General features: G+C 32.0%; 1 protein-coding gene across 2 annotated transcripts in view; it reads right to left on the bottom strand.

Annotated features, from left to right (window-relative positions):
* Window positions 1-679: 679 nt before the first annotated feature.
* The window catches only part of LOC132733811 (uncharacterized), a 38,754-nt gene continuing 23,541 nt past the window's right edge, over window positions 680-15,892 (bottom strand). For both annotated transcript variants that reach the window (XM_060720500.1, XM_060720499.1), the window contains exon 2: window positions 680-1,438. In XM_060720500.1, coding sequence (XP_060576483.1) covers window positions 977-1,438 — 462 coding nt within the window. In that variant the 3' untranslated portion in view covers window positions 680-976. The remainder of the gene's footprint in view (window positions 1,439-15,892) is intronic.

The raw sequence follows: 15,892 nt of genomic DNA, 5'->3' as shown, positions 1-15,892 counted from the left end.
AAAATTAAATGTTTTCCTAGAAAATGTTGGGTAAAATTTTATTGGGAACCGCTTGTTCACAGACCCTTCTATTACCTTTTTGGTTTGTAAATTGAACCAAATTCTTTCCAAATTGAAAAGACAAACGGAAAAAAACTATTTATACAAAATTTTGGAAATTTATGCCAGGGGTTACCCTATTTAAAGTTTTCAATTACTATGAGATTTATATCGTTACATATTTTAAATGGGAAGCGTTTTTTAAAAAAACGTGTTTTTTTTTCATAATTTCAAAAAAGAAATAACGCCTTCCCTTTTATTTTCAATTAAACCCCTTTTTTTACGTGTTATTTTGACGCATTATAAGCCTTATTTACTAACCGCTTTTCTTAATTATATCAGTAAAATACAAATTGACTCAAATTGATATTTGAACAAAGCATATATATATATATATGTAAATAAATAATGATTATTATCATTATCATAATGTATATGATTTCTTGTAACTTATAGGCCCATGAGACCGGGTGTTATGTTGTTTACTCTTGTAGATATGTATTGTAATAGGAAGCATGCACATGTCACGATAATAACATATTTACTTACTTACAACAGAGTCAAAACTTTTCAGGGCTTGTACAGAATACATCATTATAACAAAACATAATACGATATATATCATATCAGCCGCATACTATATATTTTCATTATTTTATTATGATTAATTGTTAACAAATCAAAAGCTATGTACAGTATTCATTAGTTTGGTTAATATCGTATCACTCTTCACATTCTGAATTTTTTTTTAACGTTTTGTTGCATTTGATTTACACTATTGTTGACACTCAATGTGTCTTTAACAATGAAAACGTTCATTGTTTAACCAAGGCCTCTATCTTTATTTGTAATTAGACAATTATCACTTTATGTAGGTAATAAACAAATCAATAGAAATTTCCAATGGAGCTTCATTTAGCATATTGATCAGAATGTTTTATACATAACCTATTACAGCCACACACTCTGCTGGTATGCGTACTGGCGTAATTTGGATCACCGGAAGCTTTATCAAAACCTCTTGAAACTTTGTAGCAAAGTTCCTGGCCCTACTGTTAACGCCGCTCCATGTATCTGGTATATAACTGTTGAGCACACCTGGCAGAGTCAAATCAATAATCTCACAACGAGGAACGAGCTGCATTAGTTTGGTCAAGTTGATAGACACTATCTTCCTTAATCCAGTTGGAAAATATTTTCCCTTTTCTGCAAAGTCCATAACTGCAGCCTTTGATTTACATGTTGAAATAAACTGAGTGCTCAAATTTCCGTTTGAGACGTGATCAAACACGGTGAACATAAAAGCAAATGGGTTATTAGCTGTTAAACATTCCGGGTTTTCATCAGGTCTAAGTACACGATAAACAATCATACTGGTATCCATCGTGTACAACTTTGTCTGCAAAGAAAATGTTATTTTTAAAATGACGAAATATCATACATTATAGAAATCAATATTTTATATTTGGTATCATTTTACAATTAGCAACGTAAAGGTTATTTAAATTTAAAGTTTCATATATGCAAGTGAAAAAGAAATAGGCTTCCTACTAACTATTATTCAATTTGACAGCTTTGTAGATGACGAAATTGATTCATATAGAGCAGAATTACACGATTTATTCAATACGTCACCTGAAATGTTGGAAAAATGCTTGAGAACTCATCGTGCACGCCACCGACACCCCAAGACTTGTCAATATAAAGATGAGTATGAAGTTTATGCAGTACTCCCTTATCTCTCCGAAGATAAATCTATGTTTTTGGTTTTAAATATTGTTGAGGTTTGTCTCCGATTATTTTACTTCTTCTTTCGATTTTGTTTTTATGACATAACTTCCTTGTTAACAATCTTGTCATATTACCTAGGTTACATAACGAGCGTCAACTTTATGTTATACGAATATTATCACGGTTTAACGTGAAAATACTGTTAAGTTCTGTTGGCAATTGGTAAAATCATAGTGAATTATTATTTTGTAATGAAGTCAAAATACTTCTTTGTTTACTTTTTGCTACCTTTACGACGCATAAATGCACGTTCAGCTCAATTTGTGTTGTTGTAAAGCATCTAACATGTCCTTAATCTATTATTTAAACAATATTAAACCCAAGGCCGACGTTTCTAAAGAATTAAAAAAAAATGGATTTCTGAGGCATAATGTGCCTTTAACTATTCAGCTAGCCAGGGTATTTCAATTTGAAAGACCCTGAGCTAGCTTACGGTAGTGGTTCTTCTTTGGCATTGTTATAACCTGAAGTAATATCCACTTCTAGGAAAATTTAGAATTTAATTGATAAAAAAATAATCCCGGCTAATTCTTGTTTTAAATTTGTTTCGACAAAAACAAGGTTCTGGTACATTAACTATGCTATGCGCCCGCCCCCATCGATTTGACCCATCCTGTAAGCTAGATAGAGTTAGAATCTTTACCTGATGTATTTTCTTTGTGTTAGAATCTGGTTGAATCCTTTTCTTAAAATTCCAATATTTTCTTCAGTGACATCAACACCATTGTGCGTTTTTTAGGTTGTCAGTTTATTTTCAATAACACCCTGTTAAGTAAATTTTCTGTTTTCATTTGAAATTAAAACGACTTCAGGTTTGTTACACTGGCTTTGTATCAGTATGTGACGCCTTGGAGAACCAAGTGTTTTCTTTGGGAAAGGGACCAGGCCACATTTTTAATTGTCTTGTTACCTGTACCTTGTTTGCTACCTTGTAAAAGTTTGAGTGTTGGCATCTTGTTTTAAAATTTGCTGCCACGGTTTTAAATAGCATCTGATTTATCATTACGTCATCTTTCAGTATTGATTTTTTTTCCAATAAAGGGGGAAGGGTAATAAATGTTTCTTTACAGTCCGATATACAATCCATTATCCCATATCATTCCTATATCATTCCATTTCATCATCTCATTTCAACAACTAATTTCTCATATTTCATTTTGACATAATTTGCATGCCGGGCCTCCGTTTTTACAAACTTCCCAGAAAAACCACCTCACGCATGCGCACTTTGATATAAATATTTCTCTTGGTTTGCGCCAGAAATTGTTTATTTATTTATCAAGGCGTATGTTTTATGTCCTTACGGGTAATTGTTGTTATTCATTATGTTTCATTATCATGCATATTTCCATTGATCGTTTATGTATTTCGGATCTGTATTTATGCACTTTGATATAAATATTTCTCTTGGTTTGTGCCAGAAATTGTTTATCTTGTTTATTTATTTATCAAGGCGTATGTTTTATGTCCTTACAGGCATAAACAGCCATTCCTACATGTGAAAAGAACCATACGACATCTGCAAAGAAAATGATTTTTTTTTCAAAATTACGAAATATAATTCATTATAGATCAAAGAACTCAATATTTTTATTTGGTATAATTTATCTTAATTAATGTTTATAAATATTATTGTACTGACTATAATCATTTTACAATTAGCGACGTAAAGGTTATTCAAATTTAAAGTTTCAAACATGCAATATGAAATTGTTTCATATTAAGCAGAATCGCTGTTGTACAGTGTTCACCGGGAATAACCCGAAGAATAAGTAGGAAGATGGACAGGAGTACCATATACAGAAAGAAAATGTACATTATGTAATTTAAATGAAGTAGGGGATGAATTTCATTACATTTTCATTTGCAAATACTTATGTGAAGAAAGAAAAAAATTATTAAACCATATTATTACAGGAATCCAAATATTTTAAAATTCTCCCAACTCTTAAACATTGAAAATAAACAGGAATTAATAAGATTAGGCAAATTTATGGACTGTATCATGAAATTGTTTATAAATAATTGTTAAATTTGTATATGTGTATATATGTTCACCATGTTAAATTTCCGTTGCGTTATTTAGTCATAACGGTTCAATAGGAGCAGCAAAATTACGGTACACGGTTCACTAGGTCATATAATAGTGCATGGTGATATTGTGTGTAGCCTTCAATGAACATGCGACATGCCAATCACAACCGAGGAATAAATCAGGCAATTCCGTACAAATGGAGTGCATTAATGTAGAAAGCGTACCAGAGGATGCTATTCTTACACAGTCAAAATCTTTTAGCACTGTCAAGGTCAGGGACCATGACTTACTCAATCATCCTCGCAGCCCGCAGTCAGTTTCTCGAGGTAAGGGCAATCAGTCTCAATTAGAAGCAACACGCATTTCAAATCCAGCTGGACATCAAACATCTAAGAAATGCACTTCAAGTAAAATTACACCAAACTCAAGTAAATCGAGCTCTAAACAAGAAAAACTTTATTCTCATGCTGTCAGTGATACCTTAAACAAAGACTCTGTAATGAACAATACCGAATCAGATTACTCTGATCTCAATGACAGTAATTCAGACTTTGACTAGGATTTACAGGGGACATTAAGCGTCAGTTCATTAGACTGTGCGACAGATGATATACCAGAAAGTTTAAGTCGTGACAATGTAACTTTTTTCTGTAGTAAATGCATTAATTTACCTGGACCATCACATAAAATGTATTGTGTACATGTTAACATAAAAAATATCGCTACTTTGATAAACAAATTACCCGATGAACCATGTAATGATGCAAAACTAATCAATTTCCAGTCTGTATCGAAAACTCCATGTATCCAAACTGAATCTTTAATCAACAAAAAAGAGTGTCAAAAAAAATTACAAACAGTAAATAATCCTGAAGAAAATTTACCTCCCCCGCAAAGTCAAAATATTTGTTATAAAAAATTAAAAATTGGCAGCCTAAATGTGTGCGGCCTAAGAAACAGATGTAATTATCCTGATTTTACTGAAATGATAAGCGAATATGATATTTTCTGTGTATTAGCTAGAGAGTAAATTAGACAAGTATGACATAATTGATATCCCAGGTTATACATTTTACTCTAAACCCAGGAGTGAAAATTATGTAAGAAAGTCGGGTGGCATCGGGGTTTTTTGTTAAAACTTTATTTGCAGACAGAATCGAAATTGTTTCAAATGATTGTGAATATGTATTCTGGATAAACTTAAAAAATGCGTTGCTAGAAAACTGTAATATTTTGATAGGTGTTGTTTATATACCACCAATACAATCAAGATTTTTTAATGAAGACGAATATTTTGTTTTTGAAAATGAATTGTCAACTAAATGTTGTGAATTTAAACATTGTCTTTTGATTGGTGATGCCAATGCACACACGGCAAACTTGCCCGATTTCATGCAAATGGATGATTTTTTGGCAAGATACTTTTGCTTTGATGATGACTTTCTATATACTTATAACTCGCTTGATATACTGTTAGCTCACGGATACCCCGCTTCAAGATGTTCTAAAGATTCTAAAGTAAATTCAACCGGTCTTAAACTTCTAGATTTATGTAAAAATAACAATATGTTCATATTAAACGGTAGAGTCGGAAATGATAGAAACGTAGGAAATTTTACTTTTCGTAATACTTCCGTAATCGATTACGCTATAACATCAACAGACTGTCTAGAACACATTATGTCATTTGATGTTTCTGAAGTTGACTCATTATTTTCTGATGGTCATAGCATTATTTCACTTACGCTTAAAATATCAGAACATCCGACCAAAATAATAAAAATTAAAGCAACCAACGAGTGTTCAATTAATACGAAACCTCCCAAATGGCAAGAATCTTTAAGCAGTCAGTTTGTCGAAAATATCAATAAAACTACATTGTCTAGTATAGAAAACTCTCTTCACTGTAATCCACAAAATGTGACAAAACTTGAAATTAATGAAATTGCAAAAAACATTTCTAACTTATTTGTGGATTCTGCTTTCGCTACTTTCAAAAATAAAACAAATAAAAAGAATCATTTAAAACAACCAAATAATAAACCCTGGTACGGGCCTTCTTTTAGCACAGCTCGTCGATTATATCATATTGCACGAAAAAAGTATAACCGTAGCAAATGTGACCTAAATAAACATTTACTAAACAAAGCAAGAAAACATTATAAGTGCACTATAAATTCATTCGTCCGTAAACATAAATTTATGAATGAACGTAAACTAAGGGATAAACACTTAAAGCAACCGAAAGATTACTGGCGAATATTGAAGAATTTTAATAAAGATACACACGATAAAATGCCCGATATCCAAGATCTGTATGACCATTTTCGAAAAATTAATTACGATGAAAGTCATAATGAAGATTCATTCATAAATCCAGACCAAAGTGCACAATATGATACCGAATGTTTAAACTGCCCAATCACTACCGTAGAAATAAATAAGGTTATAAATAAATGTAAGAACTCAAAGGCATCATCCCCCCAAGATAATATTATCAATGAATATATAAAATGTACAAAACACTTAATGCTTCCAATTTACTGTTTATTTTTTAACATGATCTTTAACTCGGGAATTATACCCGATACCTGGCTTATTGGGACCATTAAACCTATCTATAAAAAGAAAGGCTCACCTTTAAACCCAGAAAATTTTAGGCCCATAACTATTTTAAGCTGTCTAGGTAAAATCTTCACTGCTAGACTTAATGAGAGAATGTCTACCTTTTTAGAGAGAAATAATATATTAAAAGAGAACCAAGCTGGTTTCAGGGCAAATTACTCAACAACAGATCATATTTTTACACTTAAATTTTTAATAGATGTTTTAAAATCTCAGAAAAAGAAATTGTTTTGCGCATTCATAGACTTTTCTTTAGCCTTTGATAAAATATGGAGGACTGGCCTCTGGGGCAAATTAATTAAGAATGGGATCGATGGAAAATTTTATAACATTATTTTAAACATGTATTCAGGTATTAAATCATGTATTTCTGTAAACGATATTACATCTCCATTTTTTAAAAGTAACTGTGGGGTACGCCAAGGGGAAAATTTGTCACCAGCGTTTTTCTCTATTTATCTTAACGACCTAGAATCGCATCTTGGTTTAACCAATGATGGCATTATAATTGAACGACAAAATATTCAAGCTGACCTTTACCTTAAACTATTTGTGTTACTATATGCGGATGATACTATAATTGTAAGTGATAGTCCTGAATCATTACAAAAATTATTGAACGACTTTTACGAATATTGCTCTAAATGGAAACTTACAATAAATTAAAGTAAAACTAAAATAATAATATTTGGATCGAATAAACCCGGCAATTTTCGCTTCCTTCTTAACAACGAACCAATTGAAATAATAAAGGAATATAAATACTTAGGAGTACTTTTCTCATCTTCTGGAAGTTTTCTTAATGCTAGAAAATATTTAGTAAACCAAGCAAATAAAGCAATGCATATACTTTATTCAAAAATATTTAATCTTGATATCCCAATTGATTTACAGTTGAAATTATTTGACCAAACTATTGTTCCTATACTTACTTTTAACTGCGAAGTTTGGGGATTCGAAAATCTAGATTTAATTGAAACGGTACAAAATAACTTCCTAAGAACTATTACTAAAAGCAAAAAAAAGTACACCATTATATATGCTATACGGAGAGCTTGGGCGCTATCCAATGGACATAGTCATTAAATCGAGGATGGTTAATTATTGGTGTAAATTCGTTATGGGTAACAGAAATAAAATTTCTAAAGTATGTTATGATATAATGCTCAATTCTGACACAAGTTTTAAATGGTCAGAGTGTATTAAACAAATTTTAAATAATACAGGTAACACATACATATGGGAAAACCAAATAATTATCAATCTTAAAAATTTCAGTATGACAATAAAACGTACATTAATTGACCAATTCTTGCAAAATTGGAATAGTTCACTTACAGGTTCTTCTAAAGGTCTGACATACCAATCATTCAAATCCGATAATAATTTCGAACAGTACCTCATTGCATTACCTAATTATCTTAGAATGACCTTTTTTCACTTAAGAACAGATAACCACAGGCTCCCTATAGAAACAGGCAGGTGGAGGCAGTCTTTTGTCCCACATGCTGAACGAAAGTGCCAACACTGTCAACTAAACGATTTGGGAGACGAGTTTCATTATATTCTCAAATGTCCTTTTTTCCTAGCCTCTAGGAAACGTTATATAAAACCCGTACTATTTTAATAGGCCCAATATGCTTAAATTTTCACAACTTATGTCTTCTAAGTCTACCAAGGAACTTAAAAATATCGCCCTTTTCTCAAGAGAAATAATGACTACATTTAAAAGATAGTCCAAATAAACATAATACAAGTGGTCCAATAAGTTAATCTTTCCCTTTCGTTTCGAGAAAGGTCGGCTGTAAATTGGAGAAAATTCTCCGCATAATAGTTTCAAACACGTGCGCAACAATAATTATATATTTGATAATAAATAGTATAACATCCTAAGCTCGAAATTCAAATTGCATTAATAAACATACCAGTTTGTTTAATAATCCTTTTTTTGCAATATCCTTTTTTGTTTTGTTTTCTTCCCGATGCACTTAACCTTGTTAAAAAAAAAATAATCTGTCAATAACAATGAAATGCCACGAAAATTCATGGAAACCGTGCCTAACTATAGTAAATAAAAATTCCCACGGTATCTGTTTACATTTACTATAGGTTTGACTGCATTTTTGATGACCATCATTTGCTGTATTTGTTGCATTTTTATTTGTCACTATTGGTTTTTTTGTTGTTGTTTTTAGCTCACCTGTCACAAAGTGACAGGGTGAGCTTTTGTGATCGCTTTTCGTCCGGCGTCCGTCCGTCCGTCGTCCGTCCGTCCGTCCGTAAACTTTTGCTTTAAATGACATCTCCTCATAAACCACTGAGCCAATTTCATCCAAACTTCACAGGAATGTTCCTTTGGTGGTCACCTTTAAAAATTGTTCAAAGAATTTAATTCCATGCAGAACTCTGGTTGCCATGGCAACCGAAAGAAAAATCTTTAAATATCTTCTTTTAAACAACCCTAAGAGCTAGAGCTTAGATATTTGGCATGAAACATCTTCTAGTGAGTGTCTACCAAGTTTGTTCAAATTAAAGCCCTGGGGTCAAAATTGGCCCTGCCCCAGGGGGTCATTGATTTTCCCTATATGCATATAGTAAAAACTTAAAAAATCTTCTTTTAAAGAACCCAAAGAGCTAGAGCTAAGATGTTTGGCATGAAACATTTTCTAGTGATTGTCTACCAAGTTTGTTCAAATAAAAGCCCTGGGGTCAAAATTGGCCCCGCCCCGGGGGGGTCATTGATTTTCCCTATATGCATATAGTAAAAACTTAAAAAATCTTCTTTTAAAGAACCGTAAGAGCTAGAGCTTAGATATTAAGCATGAAACATCTTCTAGTGAATGTCTACCAAGTTTGTTCAAATAAAATCCCTGTGGTCAAAATTGGCCCCGCCCCAGGGGGTCATTGATTTTCCCTATATGCATATAGTAAAAACTTAAAAAATCTTCTTTTAAAGAACCCAAAGAGCTTGAGCTAAGATATTAAGCATGAAACATCTTCTAGTGAGTGTCTACCAAGTTTGTTCAAATTAAAGCCCTGTGGTCGAAATTGGCCCCACCCCGGGGGGTCATTGATTTTCCCCATATGCATATAGTAAAAACTTAAAAAAATCTTCTTTTAAAGAACCATAAGAGCTAAAGCTTAGATATTTGGCATGAAACATCTTCTAGTGGATGTCTACCAAGTTTGTTCAAATAAAAGCCCTGGGGTCAAAATTGACCCCGCCCCAGGGGATCATAGATTTTCCCTATATACATATAGTAAAAACTTTAAAAATCTTCTTTTAAAGAACCCAAAGAGCTAGAGCTTAGATATTTGGCATGAAACATCTTCTAGTGAGTGTCTACCAAGTTTGTTCAAATTAAAGCCCTGGGGTCAAAATTGGCCCCGCCCCAGGGGGTCATATATTTTCCCTATATGCATATAGTAAAATCTTAAAAATCTTCTATTAAAGAACTCAAAGAGCTAGAGCTAAGATATTTAGCATGAAACATGTTCTAATGGGTGTCTATTAAGTATGTTCAAATAAAAGCCCTGGGGTCAAAACTGGCCCTGCCCGGGGGGGAGGGGGTCATTGATTTTCCTTATACATGTATGTGTATAGCAAAAACTTAAAAATCTTCTTTGAAAAAACCAAAATAGCTAGAGTTTAGATATTAAGCATGAAACATCTTTAAGTAAATATCTACAAAGTTTGTTCAAATAAAAGCCCGGGGGGTCAAAACTGGCCCTGCCCCAGGGGTGTCATTGTTTTTAACTATATGTGTATAGTAAAAACTTTAAAAATCTTCTTTTAAAAAACCCAATGAGCTAGAACTTAGATGTTTAGCATGAAACATCTTCTTATGGGTGTCTACCAAGTCTGTTTAAATAAACAAATAAAAGCCCTTGGGTAAAAAATTGGCCCGGGGGTGGGGGGGGGCTCTATATACAGGTGAGCGACCTCAGGGCCATCATGGCCCTCTTGTTTGTTTGTTTTGTTGTTATTTTTTTTCACATTTGACAAAGAACATGAACATTGTTGTTAAATGTATTTATTATTCTGTCCCCGCAAACACTATGCTTCATTTACCTTAAATTGATAACTAGCTAACTAATATATGATCTAACCCACATATTGTTAATATTTTAGATAAATCGTCATGTTGTTACCATGTTTGTAACCTGATTTACCAATAAAGAGTATTGTATTGTATAATGTTCACTGTTACTATTAATCGGAAACATGAAATAGTAAAATGCTATTCAGAAAACAATACGGTAATCGATTTATACAGTCTAAAAGATTAAAACGAAATGAACTTCCACGTAGCGCTAAATAACGTAAATTATATTTTTCGATTTTTCTATGTACCGATTTGTTCACTTTGATGTTAATTTTTCGTTTAAGTTAAGTCGTATTTTGAAGCGAGCATGCGCATAACATTTTTTGTAGACTGCTCCTAATGGTTTTACGCGTTCAATTAAAAGATAATAAAGATTCATTTACTACAATCAGATACGCAAAAATGACGCCGCCAGCAATCAGTCTGAACACTGTGGAGAGGTCTGATGACCTATCCAATAATCACGGTTTAGCAAAAGATATCGTAGGCACTTGATGGCAAACACGTTTTTTATCGACTACCCTTTGTGACCGACTACCCGCAGTGAGTTTTATAATTTTTTATCTATAACACACACTTATCAATTCATTAAAAATCTATCGACAAAACTTTTTTTAAAATTAGATATATCTACTGTGTATATAAATTACTACAAGGTATTTCAAAGTTGTGAAAGAAAAACTGCGATTACAGGGCCGGGTCCAGAAATTTTCGGCTGGGGTGCATAATTTATGGTAAACTGAATGGTAGCTTGTGGTCCATGTTAAATGCACATTTTCAAATAGCAGTGTCTACATACATATTTTTCACGAAATTTCAGACTTAATAGAACATGCAAGGTATGATTTTTTTATTGTAGTTAATTTTTGATGAAAGAAAATCTACAAATAAAATGGATGTTTCTGATGAATTTTCACGAACACAATTTAATATTCCAGTTTTTTACAATTTTAGTCATATGCGCATGAAAGAGCGTTAAATGTCAGTCTTTCTTTGAATATTGGATAATGGCTTGCCTTCTGATGCATTCTCGGGGTGCACAGTTTATAATACATGTTTCTACATTACCCAGTAAATTTCAGACGTGCAATGATGTTAAATACTTAGTACGTTTTATAATTTACGGACCCTCAAATTCTTTCAACTTATTACGCTCCTGTTCTACATTAAATATATATTGTGTTAATATTTAATTCTACATTAAAAATATATTGCATGCAGTACCTTTAAACTTGATTGATAGGCTCCATCTAGTTTGTGGTCTGACCAATTAACTTCATATTGTTAAACAGTCTAAGAAATAAACTCATAGTATCAACATCTCCATTATCTTTATTCACACCAAAATAACAAACATAAAACATGGTGTCAGAATAAAAGGATTAAATTATTTATAATAATTATTAAAATAACAGAAATTAAACCTATTTTTGGGATATATAACCATTGTTAAAAGATGGATTCACAAACAAACCCAAGAATGGACTGGAAACCTAGAGACTTGCCAAACGCCTTTATGAAGTTTAATGAACATTGTTAGCTTATGTTTGGAGGGCTACTAGAAAAGAAAACAAAGGAAGCTAAGTGCAACTACTTAATGTAAGGGTTGGTGAGAAGGGTTGCCAATTTTTTTCAAACTGGACATTTACTGCTGATCAAAGAAAATTGCTTCAGACGTACTATAAGGTTTCGAAACATATTGTGCGCCCAAAGTCAACCACATATACTCCAGATATAAGTTTAAATCATGCATACAAGCTGAAGAACAAACCTTTGAAGAATTTGTCACAGAGTTGAAATTATTAAAAAAGGAATGTTGCTATGCAGACGACATACAAAGTGAGATTATACGTCATCGCATTGTATTTGGCGTATGTTCCCACCAGATAAGACAGAAACTTATCAATGAAGGATCAAACTTGACTCTTGAAAAAAATTTGATTTGTCTCATACTTATGCATTAAGTCAGACACAGCTAAGGGATATAAGCGGCCAAGCTAAATCCATCAATGCAGTCAAGAAATCCTCAGCAGCAACAACAGCGGCATTTAAGCAGATTCAGACACTAGGCAGGAAGACAGATGGCAGCAAACACAATACTAGAACCAATCAACGAGTATCTTCTGGAAATACAAAGAACTGTAATAATTGTGGGACTCGCAAAAGTGAGTAGGAAACGAAAACAGGATTTAGGAAGCAAAAATATAAATGAGGTAACACATTTGATTGTTCCCTACATCCGCATGATAATGACATTTTTTTTATGTTTGTACAGTTGAGCATGACAGCACAACAAATCAAGCATTTGCCAAGGTCAAAGTCTTCACAAAAGAAATGAATATGAAAATTGATACAGGAACTAAGGTCAATATTCTCTCAAGGTCAATGTTCAGATCATAAGGCAATTTAGGTCCTATACTACCAACACAAAAGCAATTAACTGTATACATTGGCCAGCCTCTAAAAGTCAATGGCTGTATCAATCCTTCTTGTACGTATAAAGGTCAAATCTACAGAAGAGTTTTACATACACATGCAAGTCCCATTCTAGGTATACAAACATCCCTTAATTTAAAATTTTAAATTTTAAATTAATTTAATCTGTCTCATATGTCCCACAATGATTTTTAAAAAAGGGGGCAAGTCCCTCAATACATAAATTTCAACGAAATAGGAAAACTCCGCCGGGGGAAATTTTGTAATACAGTTGCTAAATTAATTTTTCATCTTAAATCACTGAAAAAGGTTATATGCTTTCTGTTCTTTTTTAAAAACAACATTTTAAATAAACATCTGGAAAAAAAAGTGATCCCCTCCCCCACTAAAATTAAAAAAATGATTTCCTGATTTTAAACAAAAAACCATTGATTTTTAAACTAATTTCATCTCTTATTTAAATCCAGGGAAAAAGCAGTTTATGTTAAGCCCAAACTTTTTTAAAAGACCACCGGATAGATAAAATTTTTCCGGTTTCCCCCTGCTTCTTTAAAAAGTGTCCAGTCATCCATTCCTTTTCTCTTTAACATTTTTAAAATCGAAAATCCGTTTTTTGTATTATATGGTCTCGATTACTCCACGGCTGTAGTTGCTAAATATGGTAAATTAAAACAGGGGAACCCCCGAAAGGGCACAGCAAATGGTTGTACCTTTTTACGGCCCTGATTTTTAACATGTTCTTACGCCCCTTCTCGTTCTAGGAATCAAAAAAGGGAAAATTTGACATGTGAAAATTTTTCCCAAAAAAGAAATTTTTCCCCTAAACCATGCAGCTGCAGGTTACCTACTAAAAATTTGCTACACAAATTTTTTTCCCAGTTAAAATCCAAAATTTTAGCTTTTCTTACGCAATAAATTTTCCCTCCCCTTTTTAACCAAACAAAAAATTTTTGAAAACCAAACAATATTGCGGAAAACAATAATCCTTTAAAGGGAATGACGTTATTTTTTTTCAAAAAAAAGTAAAATTGTATGCAAACGTTTTCCCATAAGTTTTTTTTGCCCATTATCAAAAATCTGATTAAACATATTGATATTTCTGATAGCTTTGTTCTGTTGCATAAAAGTTGTCTAAGGACCATACCTTGCAATTCAGTATGCAAATGATTTAGAACAATGAAATGATAAAAAATAATATTTGAGGGCCCCCAAAGCTAAAAAATTAAATTTTTCGGGTTAAAATTTTTATAAAATAAATACAAAGTACAAACATGTTAAAAATCCTGTATGTTTTTTTTGGGTTGGGTATTTTTTATTTTTTATTTCCAAAACTTGCAAAAAAATATATATTATAATTTCATGTATAATTATGCAAGTACACAAGTAAAACAATTTTCAAACATCAAAGAATATGTAAAATGTGTACTGCAAATATTTGTGCACATTATACTTAATCAATTAATTACATGTCTTCATTTTTTATTGGAAATTTGACTTAGAATTTCTAGAAAATAAATTTCTTTAAGTACTTGCACATACATGTATGTCATGAAAATGTGTATGTATATATGTCGAGAAAAGGTGAAACAAAAAAGAGTAGCACAGCATTACTATTTTTATAAATATATTTTAAAAAATTGTAATTATTTTTTCTATAGATTGTTTAATTGACTATCAAATTATCATACATACTAATGCAAACAGCCGTACACAAAGGAATATCAGGTGATCTGAGAAAATCCTAATTCGTCACTACAGCTGCACGCTGTTCCCGTACATAGACAAAAGTTACGATTTTAAATATTTTACAACCGCTAAGAAAGGCTATATATAGGAAATCGTTTGCTGATAGCAATATACGAAAATGAGGAAAAACTTGAATTCATTGGAATTTAACTTAGGAAATCGTTTAGTCTGTATTGTTTTAGCTATAAGTCTTATTGTGTTCACTAATAATACAATATGTTTAAGGAGCTCAAACTTTTCTTTTGGTTTACAGCAGTAGTAAATTGGGATGTATCGCTTTCTTTAATGATATGAAAAAAACACACTAACAAATAGTGAAATGCATCACCGACTTCATTTAACAAACAAAGACTGCATTTACGCGCTTCATATGGAAGATGTGAGTTGCTCCATCTTCCTAACTTCAACAGTTAATTTATGATTCCCTGTCTTAAAATGGAAAATAGTGAACCTAAGAATATTTGCATTGGCAGTATATTTACATATGATTCAAATGATATATCATTTTTAAATAGCTTATACTTTATATATTTGAATGAATTTACAAGCTTACTGTGCCATTTTTGTAGTATTGCTTATTGTTCAAATATATGTATATCCCGATCCAGTTTGCCATACAGCATATAAAGTGCAGTACTCTTTTTATTTTAGTATTTTTTTTTCTAAGGAAATCGGTACGTATTCTTTCAATCATATCTAGATTTTCGTGACCCCAGACCTCACAATAATATGCCAATATAGGTAGAATCGTTTAATCGAACAGATTTAAATGAATATCAAGTGGCAAATCCAAATTGTAGGTTCGTGTATACAGAAGGTATATAGCTTTATTCGCGTGACTTGCAATTAGTTTACGAGCATTCAGAAAATGGGCCCGAAAGAAGAAAAGAAAAAAACCTAAATCTTATATTCTTTTAAATATTTTACATTTAAAATTCCTTTAAACATTTTGAAGTTTATCTGTCTATTTGGGGTTTCCAAAAAATAATCCTGTGTTAAAAAAATTTACGTTCTTTTTCATTCTAAGCAATAAGTTAAAAACATAAAATTTTTTAGAAATAGACTCGGTTTTTGCTTACGATGCAGTGCCGTCGGTATAAAAAATATAAAACAA

This window comes from Ruditapes philippinarum, unplaced genomic scaffold (assembly GCF_026571515.1).
Source record: "Ruditapes philippinarum isolate M1 unplaced genomic scaffold, ASM2657151v2 ctg1680_1_1_1_1, whole genome shotgun sequence".
Lineage (NCBI taxonomy): Eukaryota > Metazoa > Mollusca > Bivalvia > Venerida > Veneridae > Ruditapes > Ruditapes philippinarum.
The sequence above is the reverse complement of the archived record's forward strand: the minus strand, read 5'-3'. Positions and strand labels throughout refer to the sequence as shown.